General features: G+C 50.9%; 7 protein-coding genes across 7 annotated transcripts; 4 read left to right on the top strand and 3 right to left on the bottom strand.

Annotated features, from left to right (window-relative positions):
• The first annotated feature begins 130 nt into the window (after window positions 1–130).
• Window positions 131–2,677, top strand: Ipp (inositol polyphosphate 1-phosphatase). The gene is made up of 5 exons (XM_003743806.2): window positions 131–302; window positions 951–1,185; window positions 1,271–1,393; window positions 1,524–1,686; window positions 1,793–2,677. Exons 2-5 carry the CDS (start codon window positions 952–954, stop codon window positions 2,368–2,370), a joined length of 1,098 nt encoding a protein of 365 aa, XP_003743854.1. The 5' UTR covers window positions 131–302; window position 951; the 3' UTR covers window positions 2,371–2,677.
• Window positions 2,678–4,276: 1,599 nt separating this feature from the next.
• On the bottom strand, window positions 4,277–5,293 carry LOC100897689 (D-ribitol-5-phosphate cytidylyltransferase-like). The gene is given in 3 exon segments (XM_029111594.1): window positions 4,277–4,490; window positions 4,590–4,765; window positions 4,853–5,293. Coding segments are annotated over 3 exon segments (798 nt in total). The 5' UTR covers window positions 5,261–5,293.
• An 852-nt stretch (window positions 5,294–6,145) lies between these two features.
• On the top strand, window positions 6,146–7,785 carry LOC100900546 (DNA replication complex GINS protein SLD5). Its single transcript, XM_029111580.1, has 3 exons — window positions 6,146–6,784; window positions 7,006–7,273; window positions 7,446–7,785. The coding sequence occupies exons 1-3, from the start codon at window positions 6,250–6,252 to the stop codon at window positions 7,552–7,554; spliced, it is 912 nt and encodes a 303-aa protein (XP_028967413.1). The 5' UTR covers window positions 6,146–6,249; the 3' UTR covers window positions 7,555–7,785.
• On the bottom strand, window positions 7,715–8,740 carry LOC100900405 (chromosome transmission fidelity protein 8 homolog). Its single transcript, XM_003743744.1, has 3 exons — window positions 8,634–8,740; window positions 8,270–8,396; window positions 7,715–8,131 (listed from the first exon to the last, which is right to left on the bottom strand). Exons 1-3 carry the CDS (start codon window positions 8,651–8,653, stop codon window positions 7,940–7,942), a joined length of 339 nt encoding a protein of 112 aa, XP_003743792.1. The 5' UTR covers window positions 8,654–8,740; the 3' UTR covers window positions 7,715–7,939.
• A 106-nt stretch (window positions 8,741–8,846) lies between these two features.
• Window positions 8,847–10,851, top strand: RpLP0 (ribosomal protein LP0). Its single transcript, XM_003743743.2, has 4 exons — window positions 8,847–8,878; window positions 9,323–9,469; window positions 9,684–10,150; window positions 10,337–10,851. Exons 2-4 carry the CDS (start codon window positions 9,364–9,366, stop codon window positions 10,712–10,714), a joined length of 951 nt encoding a protein of 316 aa, XP_003743791.1. The 5' UTR covers window positions 8,847–8,878; window positions 9,323–9,363; the 3' UTR covers window positions 10,715–10,851.
• Window positions 10,852–11,358: 507 nt separating this feature from the next.
• On the bottom strand, window positions 11,359–12,584 carry Taf10 (TBP-associated factor 10). The gene is made up of 3 exons (XM_003743742.1): window positions 12,437–12,584; window positions 11,748–11,922; window positions 11,359–11,635 (listed from the first exon to the last, which is right to left on the bottom strand). The coding sequence occupies exons 2-3, from the start codon at window positions 11,912–11,914 to the stop codon at window positions 11,440–11,442; spliced, it is 363 nt and encodes a 120-aa protein (XP_003743790.1). The 5' UTR covers window positions 11,915–11,922; window positions 12,437–12,584; the 3' UTR covers window positions 11,359–11,439.
• A 330-nt stretch (window positions 12,585–12,914) lies between these two features.
• LOC100897542 (polynucleotide 5'-hydroxyl-kinase grc3) lies at window positions 12,915–15,584 on the top strand. The gene is made up of 5 exons (XM_003743804.2): window positions 12,915–13,092; window positions 13,204–13,266; window positions 13,463–13,658; window positions 13,750–13,992; window positions 14,088–15,584. Exons 1-5 carry the CDS (start codon window positions 12,957–12,959, stop codon window positions 15,463–15,465), a joined length of 2,016 nt encoding a protein of 671 aa, XP_003743852.1. The 5' UTR covers window positions 12,915–12,956; the 3' UTR covers window positions 15,466–15,584.
• The last annotated feature ends 1,384 nt before the right edge of the window (window positions 15,585–16,968 follow it).

Raw genomic sequence — 16,968 nt, 5'->3', positions numbered from 1 at the left:
CGTTTCCAGGAGAACTCGATGCGAATCAGTCATTGTCGTATGGCTTTGACAGATTCTACTTCAGTGCTCGGGGTCTTCTCCTTATTCGCGCATTTCCGTCGTTTAGTGCGCAGAGCCGTAATCGAAGGAAGGTGGCACTGCTCCCCGACTTCCAGCTGAGCGGAAAAGCTCCAATAATGTTTTAGCAGAGGAGGGCTCGTCTCAAGAGCCACTCTCGTTGTCGTCAAGTCGTGTCGATGCTTTTTGTGGATTGAGACCATTCCGAGTGCTCCCAAGTCGAAGTTCGATAAAGCTCCTTTGAGGTGAGTCTCGGATAGCTCTCGATCAGCTGACATCACTGCAGAATGTATCTGTGGTTCGGAGAACTCGCGCCATGGATCTGCGCTCGACTTTCCTACGTTGCGAGTGCAGCGGTCGCCATGGAATGAGCTCAATTTATGCTGTCTCGACTGTGGAAGTCTTCACAGCGAGGTTCTCCGATCCCGCTTACTCAGGTTGCGGGGTGAGAAGAATGGGGAGATATCGCGAGTTGTGGAGATCATCTCTGGTTCATAAACAGTCAGCTACGATTGATGGATGGGATCTGAGATTGGGGTCACTGTGGTGGGCAGCTCCCATTAGATCAATGTGGTGACAGTTTCGACTTGATAAAATTGAGGGCAGGAGGGGGACTCCTTTCGAGAGGCCTCCGGATCATTCATCATATCGAAATTAATTGGCGAGAGACTTATGATGGATGAGATCGGAAATCGTAATGATCGACACTCCCTTCATTCCGTGAAGTGTAGGGCTTCGCTAGATCGCGTCAGACCGTCGCTGTCAGGAGAACCATTTCGCACGGAGTGCCGCACAGGGGCTCCCTGTCATTTCCTGGCGCTTCCTCGCGATCCGCGTGGATGATGATTTTCCGAGAGCCGACAGACTAATGCCTGGCGGTGTTGCTATTACAGAATGGCAAACGACGCGGATACGGAAACGCCGGCGTCGCTTCTTTTGTGGACCCTACTCGAAGTCAGCGAGAGAGCCGCGCGAATAGCTCGGGAATGTCGATCAGAGAAGGAGCTCTTCGAGCTTCTAGTCCAGGAGAAGACCGGGAAAGAGCGGAATACTCGTTTCCTCCACGATTTCAAAACTTTGGCCGACGTTTTCATTCAAGAGATGGTCAAGCATTATTTAACGGAAAAGGTCAACCACTGAGAGCGAAAATGAGCGAAGAGACTTTCCTCTCCGCCCCATATTCTCAATCCTCAGCTCGTCGCTTCTCCCACAGTTCCCGGTGCTGAGGACTCACATACATGGCGAAGAAACGAACGAGTTCACGAACGCGAAGGGGCATCGGATATTTGTCGAGATGAAATCTACGGAGGGCGAGACAGCTCTGCTACTAGAGCAGGTCGGTCCATAGAAATCACGTCATTGAGCTCAATCATCCGCGTTCTCATGCTTTTCGTCTCGAGCATGACATCCTGCTGACTGAAAGTGAGTAAGCATCCCATCCCATGATTCCCTCTCCCTATTGGCAGGTCCTCGACGGGAATGCGAGAGCAGCGGCTCTTCTAGCCCACGCAGCTCACGCAGAGCCTCGGGTCGAAGAGTCGGTTCGAGCAGACTTCGAGAGAGTTAGGCCGCAGCTACGGGGTCAGGAGATTCCTCTGGACGATATAGGAATATGGATAGACCCTATCGGTAGGTCTGATTCTCCTCTCTCCCATGTATGATAACATAATCGACTTGTGCTAATTAGCATCAGAGGAAGTCTGAACCGAATAGTGATGGATCGCGGTGTCCGCAGATGGGACTTACGAATACGTTCGAGGCCTATGGGATGAGGATTCCAAGGGAGGTTCTTCGGAATTCGGGCTGAACTGTTGCACAATACTTATCGGAGGATATCGCAGATCATCTGGTGTCCCCTGCATTGGCGTGGTCTCCCAGCCTTTCACAACCCCACAAGGAGGATCCACGATTTCGTATTTCAGCTACGGAAATGTGTCGAGCATAAGAAGAATGCCATTGACAAGAGACATCGTACTCTCGTCCACCGAAGATCCGGAGACGATAAAAAAACTGAGCGAAAAGTTCACCGTGATGCACTGTGCAGGTGCAGGATACAAGATTCTGAATGTGGCCCTCGGCTTGTGCAATGTATATGTGTGCTCGAAGACGAGCACTTATCGTTGGGACACTTGCGCTCCTCACGCTCTTTTGGAAGCTCAGGGTGGAGGCGTGCGGCAATTCCTGACGGACGGCCCGATTCTTTATAACGTAGGCGACAAGGCAGCAGCTCGGAATGCCGCAGGTATCGTGGCGTACCGGGACGCGAATGTTCTACAGAAAGTCCTGACTCTCTTGAGACAACAGGCTCCTTGAGCTCCTGAGATCGCGGGGAGCTCCGTCGGCTCGTACCGACTTCACGTAGGATATGAACAGATCCATCACATCGACCGAGAACCAGACGGTGGCACCACCTCGATTCTATTAGATAAGCATAGCCTGTTCACATTCCATTCATGTTCCGATCGATATGTTGTTCAATCAATTATGCTATACACATGTTCCGCGTCTACATCGTAACGCAATGCTTGATCGACTTGTTTATCGGTGTTTTGAATGTTGCATGATCTATGGTACGGGTCCTTAATAATTGAAGATCAACCATTGAGGATCATCGTAAATCTAATGTGACGGAATAAAAATTCGGATGCTCTCCCAGCCTGAGGATTCTAAGGTACCCATTCCTGATCTGAAGCCTGAAATTTATGAAACTGACAGCGAGGGAGGCCACGGTCCGTGATCTACATTATCCACAAATCGGGAAGAACCTCACGAGCGGGAATGAATTCGAGAGGAAGATCGATAGAGAATCTCCCTCCGTCGCGATAACTTGAGTTGGTCAGTACCTATCCCCCGGGAGTCCCCCGCCCGATACCGGACGCTCTGGACTTGGCAGTGCCCGAGCCGGCTCATTGGTAGAATCTTGCGAGGGAGCGCTCCGGTTGCTCCGGTCTACCAAGCTTTCGCTATCAACAAAATCGTGCTTCGGGCGTACGCGACGTGCACTGAGGTTACGAACGCCCAATGATCCCGAATGTTAGTGCAAGGCCTCGGAATAAGTAACCATATCGGCTCTAGAAGAGATGTCCGACGCATCGCCCGCTTCGGTTCCCGAGGAAATGGAGGCGAAGTACGCTGAAGTTCTGGAGAAACTCCGGGTCCTCACAGAGAAGACACGGCCGATTACTAACGAAGTACGTTCACGAGAGGAAGAGAGACGTTGCCTGCTGAGACATGCGATTGTAGGGCGCGGTCTCCCGACCCCTGGATTTGGCTTTGGAACAGGCCAAAGTCAGAGGCACCCGGAGGAGGAAGTTCAGAAGTGAGTTCCGACAGACGCTGTGAGGTTCCTACCCCCGGAACATTTGCCCGAGAAATTCGTCGAGAAGATTGTGTCTCGAGCCCTGTGTTGAAGAGTCCTCGACGAAGGACGTGTCTCTGTGGATGCAAACCAGTGGCGTAGCCAGGATTTTTTTTAGGGGGGGCGGAATTTTTTTCGAGCTTGTGGGTAGGCTCACAGAATCATCCGTCTCATATCGGTGGAGAAGTCATGATTCGCTAGCAGCAATCGATTTTATTACCAAAAAGTCGAACGAGCAGAAAAACGTTAAGTTTAATATGCCAAGAGGTCTACCTCCGTCACCGCAAAGAGGTAAAGTAGAACAAATGGAAGGCACAAAACAATCTACTGACAACGAAAGGTGAGCACACTGGCTGGTAGGCCTTCTCGACTCACAACATTTAGTTCATTCGGCGCTTTTGCTTGCTGGCGAATCTGTCTGACGACACGAAAACCTAGATGATAGAAGTAGACAGGCGTCTTTCCGACACTCTCCGGAAAATATTACGGTAATATCAATACGGTATAATCGATAATTTCTCCCGGTATTTGAATCGCCCCACTGAAACTCATTGGACGGGTCCTCTTTGTGTTTCAAGCAATAAGTACAATATTTCGAGCTCGGAAAATCTTCTAGGAAGTGCCAGTACCAGAGCGTTTTCCCGCGGATCACTTGTGACATATTGTAAATACCAAATGAACAGGTCCATTATTCTAATTGCATACTTCCGAGTGTTCCCTGTGACCAAATGGTGATACCGGATTTCTCGACCCGGAAAATCCCGATCCGCTCAATTCGGTACTTGTTTCTTTTCGGATCCTCCTCGCTCCGCTGCCGGGCGAAATCGGCAGGCCTATCTCCGCCAGCACATCCCGAGGATCTCATGGCGATGGTGGCTGAATTACAGCAGGCTTCAAAGCATTCGAGGCGATGATCAAGTCGGCCTGCTTTGTGACTTTCCACAGGATGTCGCGATCACCCTCAAGCATTTTTGGTTTCACGTCACAATAGCGACGAACGAGCTCCAAGCACTCAGTTCCGTGCAAGAGCTCGCGCTGATCGCAGCATTCATAGGCTCTCTTCAGGATGTCGTATCTGGAACCAAGAAAATGCGATCCATGGGGCGGAAAATGCCTGGATAGAATTATTTAGTTTCATGCGTTCTCATATCACTAGAAATCCCAGGAGCCGAACCTGAACACCTGAGGCATCTCGCTAGCCACGAAACGATCGCCATTCTCGTCCGGATATCTGGGAATGGTCGATTGCATCGATCCCTTTGCGTCGATTTTCAGAACGGTCGACACGAGACTTATCCACGGTCCTGCGGCACCGCATTCGCCCGATGCTTCCAAGAGATCATCCACGAGCTAAAAACAACGCGAGCTGGATAATCCCCGTCTGATTATTATAGGACTGTCTGATGTCCTTAATCGGTCGCTAGTGAGGCCGCTTACTTTGCGAGGAACGAGAGGACGTACAGCGTCGTGCACGATTACGGTGCTGAATCCCCGACCATTCAAATAATCAACCCCGGTCTTGATCGAAGCATGTCTCGAATCAACTCCTTTCCTTATTACGACTTCGATCGGGCACCCCGCGCTGGAAGACCGCACGAAAAACTCGCATTCTCAAGCTTGCCCGTCGGACAAGTCGGATGATGGCGAATGACCGCTTCTCGATATTAGAGCTCACCAGTCTTCCAGAACTCTATCGACCTCGTCCTGTATCTTCTCTTTCAATTGGGAAGAGGTTACCACCACGATGAGGTCGATCGCAGCTATCTTCTCGAGATTGCTCAAGGTGTGAGCCAAGATACTTCTTCCGTGAATCTTCAGAAGCTGCTTCGGTGTCGACAAACCCATACGCGAGCCTATGCCTCCCGCGGGAACGACGCATGCCACGCTCGACATCGTTCGCTAGCAGTGTTCCCTTTAAATGATCATTCCCCATACTCCAGACTCCGATCGGTGAAGTGAAGGAGCAAGAAACCTGCCCGATGATCCATTCCACGAAATCTGCAAGATGAAGAGAGCTCCACGGATAAGTTTTTTTTGCAACCATCAAGCCCTTGTCAGTCGCAGATCGAAGTTCTGTCATTGTACGTCAGGATGCCGGTTTGCTATCGAGCTGATTGAGGAAAATTCGTTTTTCAGCATTTCTCGAGCACAGTTTCTCAGAGATCGCTCTTCGTACGAGCACCGCGTTTCTATTTTACAGGACGCCAGTTTGCTTCGCGTATCCATCGTTTCCCGGCTAAGGCTCCGAAACCGCGCGAACCTTCGAAGGACCGCTGCCGGCTGAGATTGATTGGAAGGGAGGAAAGATCTTCCCTCTCTGCCGAAGCAGAATCATAATCATCATCAATGTCACAACAAGCAACAATACCCAACAAGCCGAAGCTTTTAGCGTCCGCATCTCCACTCCAGATCAAGCGAACTCCACGGCTAAATCGTGGAATCCTAGAATTTTTGTGAGAGCCGTGGAATCTCTCGCAATAGAAAGAATTGCTCAGTGGGCCAAGTATGGTGCGTTTGACCGACACAAGCGGACTTGGTGAGTTTTAAGATCGAATCCTTCTGCGGTCTAGTCTCAGGCTCCAGAAATCCCGGACTCTTCGAGTGGCCGGGGGGACTTACCATAACAGAATGAAATTGATTTGCGGAGCTCTGGTGACACCGGAATATGAAGGGGTTTGCACTCCACGAAACTCCACTCTCCGCCGGAAGTCGATCAGTGGTTTCGGAATTCTGGGCGCGCTGCTCACTGCTAACCCCTCCGTAGTGCGAGGAAAATCTCTGAACTCCGTTGTGCGATCCGAAAAAAGAGAGGAGCCTGATTAGGGGTCGTCGAAATGTCCGATAACTCCGACAACGAGGTCGAGGAGCTATCCTCGGCCGCTCAAGTCGCTCAGCGATTCCAGGAGTGGTGGATCTCGGAGCGAAACTGTCCAGTACTCCTGCCGTATCAAGGAGAATTGGTCGACTGTTTGTTGGATCAACTCGATCACATGCGGCAAGGTCTCGCGCAGCTCAAGGCGAGCGATCTCCGGGCGGGACTCCACAGACTCGAGGTTGAGAGAATTCAGTACCTGATCAACGACTACTTGCGGAGCCGTCTCAAAAAGATCCACAAATTCCTACCTCAGCGCCCGGCGCCGGATATGAATGTTTTGCTGTCCGACCAAGAACGGACCTTCATCGACGATGTAGTCAATGCTACTTTCAAGCATTTTCACGCATCTGCCCTGAGCCAGATGCCAACGGGAATGCAACAGCTGAGTCTGCCCGAGCGCGCCGAAGAAAGAGATCATTACGTGTTCTGCAGGGTGAAGAAAGCCGCGCCGGGCGTCATGGTCGATGCCGACTCGATAGTGGATTTCGATGTCGGTTCACAGCACATTGTCAAACTCGACCCGATCCGGAATTATGTGCATAACTCCAATTTTATACTTCTTTGATAATAAAGCCCTGCGTGTTTTTTTAATGAGATAGCGTGATTTCATCTTGTCAGGGGGAGTCTGTTGTGAGATCAGCCACTTAGGAGTCGGATTCTTCGGAAGTGAAGACCATTCCTGACCCTGGTCAATGAAGTTCAATTTATTTCGCAGCGAAGAGTTCACAATCAGCTGGACACCTGCTGGGATCCAATACATCGAGTCAAGCTAGCACGAATGACGACGAGCTCCGGAAGAAAACACCGGTTCCAGTCGTTCTCTGGAAGAATGCGGACGTGATGCGATGGTTGAAACGTTGCTGCGCTGACCAACACACTATGTACGCTCATTTGTTTCTCGAGCATGATATCACTGGACGGAGCTTGGTTCGGATGAACGAGTGTTCCCTGGAGAAAATGGGCATCACGAACCCGGATCACAAGTAAGACATCTCATTTGCGCGTTTTTACTCGGAATAGCCACGGGATCTGAGTTCCCAGAGGCACAACGAAAGCTGGCAGCCCACCTGAACCCTACAGGCCATATACATATTGAGGAAGGAGAGAAGGAGTTCGAGACAAGTAGAATCATTCAATAGTCCCAATCTTTTCCAGGAGTGAATTGTTCCGAGAAATTCTGAAGCTGAAGTTGAAGAGTGACATCCTCGAAATAAAGGATCTCGAGAGAGCGGGCGCTGATCAGAGCCGGCCGTCGTCGAACTGACTCTCGAGTTTCTCATATCCGGGTCCCTAGCTCCGAAAGTGTACTCTTTTCCAGGAGCCGGAAGGACTCACACGAATTTATTCCTAAGCGGACGAACTGTTTGACGTGACACCTTGGATGAGAGCAATCTCACCGTCGATGTGGGAACAATTGTTCTTCATTTGAGTATCACATCGTCGATTTCTAAAATAAATTCAGCGAGCTGTTGATCACCGAAACCGTCTAAGAAAATTTGGCGCTATAGTTTGGTTATTGCTACAGAGAGCGGATTCCGAGTGCGGAACTGCGCTGCGGCCGTAGCGCACGTCCCCGGCCTGTGGTCATGGGTTGGAGCGAGGGCACTCTTCACCACGATTTCGAGACTAGGCGAAATATCTCTCCACAGCTATTTCTTTGCCACGTTCGTCACTATGGGCTTCGGTCGAGTTCTGAAGACGACCTTGGACTTGATTACAGCCTGAACTTCGAACGATGTTCCCTTCTCTGAGCGGACACGTTTGGTGACCATATAGGGGCTGGCGAGGTTCACCACCTTCCCGTAGAGCACATGATGCCCGATGAGAATCACCGGTACCCCCTGCGAAGGCAATCAGAAAAAAATGGCAAGTCTTGCCTGTCCGGCTCGAATGACTCGATTCAGAGAAGAAGCTTCCTAGCCGCGAACCACCGCTTGTCATCTGAATAAGTGAATGCCAGCGTGGAGAAGCATACTCACATCTTTGGTGAAGTGCAGGTCACCGACGTGGAGATCGTTGAGGGGACTCTCTTCACCCTCCCGATGTTTGATGTCCCCTTGAAGCTCAACGATGCCCCACTCCGGAATAGAGGCAGGTTCCATCGCGCTAAAACGAAAAATCACACATCAGCGGATGCCGTTCGGCAGAGACCTCCCGCTCGCGCGCGGGGAAGCTATTCGAAATGTCTCCTCCGTCCCAGACCGCCACCATACACTGAGTATGCATATCCTCATTTATTCTATGAAACGACTCACTCAGCTGATTAAACAGCTGTAGACAACCAGGGATCAGGGATGCCGCGAGACAATTGATCCTCCCATTCCCACGGATCCACGAGCTCACCACTTTATCAGGAGCTGCATAATTATGCAAGTGCGGAAAAGTCGATGACACGCTCGGATGACTTTTCGGAGAATCACGGATGAGTGCGACAGGCTTTCCGTCTCACCAGCGGTTTTGCGCCAAAAGTCTGTAGAACACCCGATTCGAAAAATACCGCGAGCAGCTTGCAGCGCCCTCACTTCAGGACGCCATCGTCTGCGTCGAAATCCGGTTTCGAAGCCTTTTCCGATCGTTCGGTCTACCAGGTAGGATGCATGATGTGGGGAAAATCTATTTTTCGTTCAATTATCCATCTCGACATCCGTCCCTTGCTGGCGCTCCTAGAACCGGTCACCCTAGAAACCCGAGGGCCCGAGTCGAGCTGATCGACACGTCGGAATCGATCGGATACTGTTCTTTGCCGTAAACACGTGGCCTGTCGGTTCGGGAGCCCTTGGAAAATTATTCGTCTAGCAACGAGCGGATGTTCTGAAATGTTGGGATAACCTGGTACCAAAAATCCATGATGAGCAAGCAAATATAATCTGACACCTCTTGTACGACTCCTCCGTGGGTTCATTTGCTTCTGTCTGAACCAATGTATCGATGTAAACACGAGCGACCTCCGCTGCGATGCATTCTTTCTGTGCAGGACGACCCATGGATGGCAACCGGAACGATTCTGACTGTTCGTGATTTTTCCTTTCCAGTCCTTAATATATCTTCGGATAACCCCTAACTGCTTTTCGAGATGGTTAAGGGGGACAGACCGACGTGGAAGTCCAACTACTTCCTCAAGCTGGTACAGCTTATGGATGAGTACCCGAAGTGCTTCATCGTCGGCGTTGACAATGTCGGTGAGTGTAACCGTCTCGGAAGCGATAAGATTGTCTATGAAGTGCGGGACATTATTCACTGATGATTGAACATAATTAATTCTGACACCTCTTACGAATTCCCGTGTGTTAATCGTGTTCTAAAACTGACGATGCATCACTCTATACTGCACAGGCGATTCGTTCGCAGACGACTCAAGAAAGCGGATATGTTTCAATTGGAGTTTCGTTCCAGGTTCCAAGCAAATGCAGCAGATTCGTGTTTCCCTGCGTAGCTCCGCCGTGCTGCTCATGGGCAAGAACACGATGATGCGTAAGGCCATTAAGGGTCATTTGGAGAACAACCCGGCTCTCGAAAAACTGCTGCCCAGCATCAAGGGCAACGTGGGCTTCGTCTTCACCAAGGAAGATCTGTGTGAAGTGCGTGAGAAGATCATGAACAACAAGGTTCAGGCCCCCGCCCGTGCCGGAGCCATCGCCCCCGTCGATGTCCACGTGCCTGCGCAAAACACCGGTCTCGGACCCGAGAAGACTTCCTTCTTCCAAGCTCTGCACATCCCGACGAAGATTTCCAAGGGAACGATCGAAATCATCAACGACATCCATCTTATTAAGGTCGGAGACAAGGTCGGCGCTTCTGAAGCGACCCTCCTCAACATGTTGAACATTTCGCCCTTCTCGTACGGTCTCATCATCCAGGCTGTGAGTACCTTGGCGTTTCGTGCTATGCCTCCACTCCGCTGAAATGATGATTCAAGCTTTTTATTCTGACACCTCTTTTGAATCACCATGTGATAAATTTGCTTGTCCAATCTGAGAGACCTCGACCGGATGGAGGTGTCCAGAAGTTCCTGGATGAATCCCTAAAATCCTTAACCATGCCCTCAGGTCTACGACAACGGAACCATCTTCGCTCCTGAAGTCCTCGACATCACCCCCGAAGACCTGAAGGCTCGATTCATGAACGGAGTCCGCAACGTTGCCGCCGTTTCTCTCAAGATCGGTTACCCGACATTGGCCTCTGCTCCTCACTCGATCGTCAACGGACTCAAGAACCTCATATCGATCGCTCTGAGCACCGACATCGAATTCGAAGCTGCCAAGCTCGCCAAGGAGTACTTGAAGGATCCGTCCAAATTCGCCGCTCTCGCCGCCCCGGCCGCCGGGGCAGGTGGATCTCCATCGAAGGCCGCAGCCAAGGAAGAGAAGAAGGAGGAACCAGAAGAAGAAGAAGACGACGACATGGGTTTCGGTCTCTTCGACTGAGAAACCCGCGTCGTGCGGGACACGGTCTGTGGCGCTCCGAATCCGGCGGGATTCGCTGGCGCTCAGGGATAATTCGGCTTCAAAGAAAAATATATGGGGAGCGAACATTGTCAATAAAGATGGTGAAGCTTTTCGAAGAATCAGCGTGCTCATTCGATGATTGCCCGATTTCTTGGCCCTGTAGGTCGCCCGGAGTCGGGCGGACAACAGTTTTGGAGAATCGTATCCAACTGAAAGGAAGCCGATGACTAGGCGCGCTGAGAGAACCCGCGTTCCACCATCAATTGGATTTGTTTCCGCGATCCGTCCTGGGAAGAAATAGGTTGCTACCCGGTGATACCTGGGTCGTCTGACTTCAGTTATGCAGTCGGGTGCGGAAAAAATGTGCATAGATACGGTTCGCCGCCAATATCGGGAAACTGCGATGCGGAAGGCAGTGGAACAAAGCATCGGATGAGAGAACGTCGACACGAGGAAGACTCCAACGGATTCAATCATGCGACAATTCGATCCCACGTATAGGGATTCGGCACTTGTCCTGCATACGCTCGGGCTCATTGCCCTTCTCTCAGAGCACGAAACTCTAATGTTTCTTGAGAACCATACAAGGCTTCGCACTAACAGCGATGAGAACTCATGATCGATCGCTTACATGGGTGATTTATTCTTTACATTGTGGCAGCCGTAACACCCCCGCGGCAGTAACTCAGTATATCTTTACAAGCCTAATTATAATACATTGGCTTCTTCACTTGTATGCCATATTCTGACAGCGCTGACGAGAGGTCCTCCGTTGTGAGAGCGAATTTCTTGTCTTTTGGACTCTTTTTGGACGGCTGCCCAGCGCCCCGCATTTTACAGTGTTGCAGAGCATCATTTGAGATGTCTGCGATGAACTTTTGAGCCGCGAGCGAGAGCAATCTGCAAGAGGGAGAACTTGTCTATCAGAGCGGGGTTCCGTCCACCGAACTCAATCGGAGCTTCGAGCATCGAGAAGTTCCCGAGGAGGAATCATGCTTCGAGGGAGACTCACCGAACCACTTTCGGATCAGAGGTTTCCAAACCCGCACAAGTCATGAATGACAACGCCACAGCATCCGGTATCGTCGGTTGATATTCGTCGAGTTGGGTGAGCAAATCTTGCATAGAGAGCTGGAGGGGTGCGGGAGCGGCTTTGTCTGTGTCTTTGTCGGATTGCATGGCCGGGCCTGGAAAAATCGCTGATTAGCGAATCCTGACGGGAGACGTCGAATCGCGAGCAGTGGGACGTCCTGCGAAGAAATCGGAAGCCTCCTGAAACCGAGAGCGGATCTCGGAGAAGACTAGGATGCTCCAGCGCGACCCTGGTAGAGGATTGGGAATTCCAGCACCGAGTTGCGTATGTTTCACCGGAGCCTGCGCTTCTGAATTCTTCAGGAGGAAGCGGCCCGGAAATTTTACCGATCAGAATGGAATATGAAGACTCCACTTTGAGGCGACTCCCGCTGAGACTTGCATCGAGACTCGAGCAGGCCGTCACGGAATCCTAATCTCGATCAACGAATCATATAGCAGAGATGAAGGAACATGAACCTGACCAATTTACTGTCTTGGCGCCGAAACACAGTACCCTGACAGGTGAGAGACCGCAGATACTGGAAGAGATTCCCCACACCACAGTTTTCGTCGAAGCAGCCATGCAATGTGAATTATTTCTCAAGCTCGAATTCGAACACAACTCACCTCTAATAGACGATCCTCTGGACAGAGGAAACTCAGTCTCGGATCAATCACTAGTTTGCTTCCAACAGCCGGAGGTCTCGTCCAACAAGACGATGTGAGAACAGTGTTTACAACTTCATGGAATATCTGCACACTACTCTCGATAAACGACAGCAGCGACCTCAGGCGGAGCGGACCAACCGATATCTCCCTATCTGGATCTGTACGAGCAGAGCGGGGCTCGATCAGGCGAGACAAACCTGTGAGGGAAGCGAGCCGGAAGAGATTTCATGGAGAGCGACAAAAATGAGTGTTTCAGTGAAAACCACGAGCTCCGCATTATAGTGAGCTCCCGTGCCCTCAACTTCCCGTCGAATAATAAACGTCTGAAGGGTATGCTCTCCACTACCCAACCCACCACTCTCCCGCGACAGGAGCGAGCAGTAGAACTTGTTTTTGTGGTGTTTGACCGGTATTATTTTTATTGGGAAGAAGGGAATTCGAGAGCTCCGTCCTTCGTACTGGAGCCCTTGCTTGCAAAATGGGCAAGGTTGCCAAACCGTACAGGTTCATCACGACCAGCTTGGGGGAGATGACGACTTCTCTCAAATCGAACATGAAACGCAAAGTAGGAGACAAACGAGGGTTTTCTGTATCACTGTCCTCTCGTCGGCAAAGTAGGTACCTTGACTATCTGCAGCTCGGATTCGATGAACCTTGCCCATGAGAAGAAATCCAATGACCCCATGCGACTCGAAACCATAACAGAGATCATTTGTGCCTCACAGATCGTTCGAAGCGCAGTCGGGACACGAGGGGAAAAGAGCGCTCCATCAGCAGTGAACCTTGTGGTTAGTCGGGACATGAGGGGATACCTCGCATGGGTTTCATCGAATGCGGATTCTCTTCGTAGAGCTTTTGTTCGCCCACATTGATCGGCTGAGTTGGCGTCTCGTTGAGGCTGTGACTCTGCTGCGCCGGGTATCCTCTGTGGATGCTATGATCCGCGCGCGAGAAGAGCGATAAACTGATCCACATCTTCCGCAGACCTCCTCGCTCAGAGAATCAAAAGTCTCTGTGATTCGGAGAAAGAGAGCCCCTCAGACATCACTGGCGTCCTATCGAACGAGGATGACGACGCCGAAGACCTTAATGAGACTGATCGTAGTTCCAGTGACGGAACTTTCAGAAGCTGTAGTAGTTTCACTTCCTCATCGATCTCGAAGTCGAATACGCCACAGGGGTAAGACCCGGAGTCGTTGTCCTGCCCATAGAATCCCCTGCGAATTTGTCCTCGGAGAATTCGACAGATGGGAAATCCATTTGTCTTACAGAGAATCGCTTGTATCGTGCGTTCCCTCGAAACAAGCCGGTCTGAAAATGTTCCAACACCACGGAATCATGTACATCGTGATGAATGAATTCGCCTGCGCCGCTTTCGGAGGATCGGGTTACATGCTCATTCTGCAGGGAGCCGTGGGGCTTTACGGAGTGAAAGTCTCGGCGTCCGAAAACCTCGTCCTACCGCTGGAATCTGTTCCAGGAAGCTGCATTGTGCTCACCAACAGAGGCCAAAAGTGAGTTGACGAGCACGGCGGAAAAAATGAAGATGATTATTGGGCGCAACGCCTCGGATTACGGATCGCCCGAATAATTTCATTTCCTCTTCCAGGAGCCAGACCGGGAATCTGACAGAAAATTTGGAGCGCATCGGAGCGAGTCGATCTTTGAATAAGGCAAAGGATCTGCTCACGCGGTACCCGACGAAAACTATAGTGGCCATTCAGGGCAGACCCGATAACTTTACGAACTTGAAGCCGAACTTCAGTTCCGCGGACGATTCAACCCCTGAAAACTCATGGGAATCCCTGGGATTTTACGTGTTCCCCTTGCAATCGAATGGAGTGCCGAGCAATCGGCGTTTCGACGACGTCGTCGCCAGTGTTTCGAAAGTGGCCGCCAGAGAACCAGTGCGGATAGTTTTGGGCGGTTCGAGAAACTCCGGGAAATCGTCGTTGATACGAGCGCTTTGTAACAGGTTTCTCCTGGAACGTATCCGGAACGACAGCAGCGACAGCGAGCGGACGACTTGCGCGATCTTGGTTTTGGATCTCGATCCGGGGCAAACAGAGTTCACGCCCCCTGGCTGTGTTTCACTGGTAGAGGTCACCGAGACTCTCATGGGACCGCCGAGTAGCCACCAGGTGAGGCCGGAGAAATCGTTCCTCGTCGGAGGAGGTTCGACCCCCGGGGCTCACCCCGACATGTACGTGCGTAGCGTCGAATTGCTCATGCAGCACCTTCACGATAGCAATTGTGCGAACTACATCCTTCTCGTGAACACGATGGGCTGGCTGAATGGCATAGGGGAACTTCTATTCGGGAGCATATTGAACGTCGTCGAGCCGACGAGACTATTGAGTCTGGACGCTGACTTCAAAGTGCCGACCACGGCGTGGCCGTGTAAGGAGGTGATCTGTTCGCCGGCAGTGACCCAGCTTTCACCGTTGCAGTCCTTATTCGCTCGAGATCCTTATACCAAAGCAGTGACTGCCGCAATGCACCGGGAAGCGTCCATCATCGGATATTTCAAAGGCTCTGCTATCATGGAAAAAACCCCTAATGCCATTCCGTGGTCCAAGGTCGCCTTGCACGAGATCAGCGGTGTCGCGCCGAATCAGGAAATCTTGTATCTCATGAACGGCAACATGGTCGCCCTCTGCCGAGTCCCCGATCGCTTGTTACTGAAAAGCAAATCGAAACCTCTGTTCCCCAAGTTCTTCCAGAACGACCGGAAGGGTCAGGGCGAGGCTTTCGAATGTCTGGGCTTCGGTATTGTTCGTGCGGTTGATCCAGTGAACAAATGGATTTACATTGCCACTCCGGAATCTTCGGAGATTTTCGAATCTGTGAATGCGTTGATTTATAATTCGATTTCCCTGCCGAGTTTCTTCTACGTAAATCAAAGGAGTGAGGTGGCGCCCTACGTTCAGGGGGACCGTTCGAGACTGGAACTCAATAGAGCGCTCGCGACGACCGTGAGCTCATGAAGTAGGCTGAATTTTCGGTTTTTCCGCAAGGTAAATACTGCTCGGAGGCGCCGGACTCGGAGATGAGATTGAAGCGCTTTGTAAACTTGTTCATATTTTTTTCTCGAGAATAAACGACAAGTAATCGTGATGCACAGCCATATCAGACAGGGGCAGGCTCTACCGTTCATCATTGACGAGCCTCAATATCACTTATCACCCCCGGATCATCGCAATTGCTCTCAATCGACGGCAATGCTCTTGTACAGCTGGCGCCCGGGGAGGGCTCGAAAGAAGCCAATCATTTCCATTCGAAGAGGATGGCATAATGGGCACGGTGCTGTTGTCAATAGATGAAGAATTTCAAATACTTTATTTCTTTAATCTTTTTGCCTATTGTACAAGTTTACAACCTTGAAGTAAAAGTATAGGGAACCAGCCCGGTTGTGTATAAATATTATTGTATAACTCTAGCGGAAGCAAACGCTCGCTTGCTACGGCGCTTTTTGAACGGGATTTTTCGGGATTTTTTGGGTAACAATAGTCGCGACAACGAGCAACTCGGACTCATCTGATGAATGATAGCTAGTGAGAGAGAAGTCTGAAAGCTTTGGCTGGAATGGAGAGCAAGGAACAGATGGGAGTGACGAATGAAGCTTCACTCGCGGAAGATCAGATCAGTTGAGAAATGAGCGAGAGATCGAAAGGAGTCGTTCAGGGAAAGAGGATTTTCTCCAGAGAGAGAAGAGTCAGAGACTGGGCGAGCGAGGAGAAGAAGTTCAGAAGTTTCTTGAGTTTCTCAGGAGGAAAGCATAGCGGAAATATAGCTGAAATTCTGAGGTCAGAAGTAGTGAAGTGAGGGGTGCAGCCTGGATAGGTAGCCTGGCTCAAGCGGCCGAGATTCTCCGGGAAGTAGGGCGAGCTGGGAGAGCAGTCGAGTTTGAGGTGCAGATGATGACTGCCGGAAATCTCCATAGGAGGGAGGGGGGATATCTATGAGCGAAGAGTAGAGAGAAGCCATAGTTCAGTTGCGAAGATGCTAGAATGATTGTAGTAGATGAGTCGGTCACTCGATGAGTCGGTCAAGCAGACGCCAGCATCTGGTTTGAGTCCGTCCGTCACGATAACGAAATCTTGGAAACTCATTTCACTTCTCTTGTGTCGTCTTCAAAAGAAAGAAACGCAGAGCGAAGTCGATATGTCTTTCGGAAGAGAGAGGTCGACTCTCGATCGACAGTTGGCGGCGGATTTGGCGTTCGCGAATTTGAGGCTGGCCTTCTCCATGAAGCCGGAGTCCAAATACAATATCCTAGATAGCTTTGGTGGGTCTAGTCTGACTGAGACGGGAGGCACTCGGGGGAAGGATGAAAGGGCGATGGGGTAGGATTCCAGTTTGAGAAGCAGATTATGGCGAAGGGGGCCGTTGACGGTATGGTACGAAGGAATAGACTGAAGGAGTTAGCTAGGGAAGGTGGGAAGGGATTATCCTCATCCGCGTTCCTCGATACAACCCCGATCATCTTA

The sequence above is a fragment of the Galendromus occidentalis genome, unplaced genomic scaffold, assembly GCF_000255335.2.
Source record: "Galendromus occidentalis unplaced genomic scaffold, Mocc_1.1 scf7180000077451, whole genome shotgun sequence".
Taxonomy (NCBI): Eukaryota; Metazoa; Arthropoda; class Arachnida; order Mesostigmata; family Phytoseiidae; genus Galendromus; species Galendromus occidentalis.
Note: the sequence above shows the minus strand (reverse complement) of the source record. Positions and strands in the feature narration are given on the sequence as shown.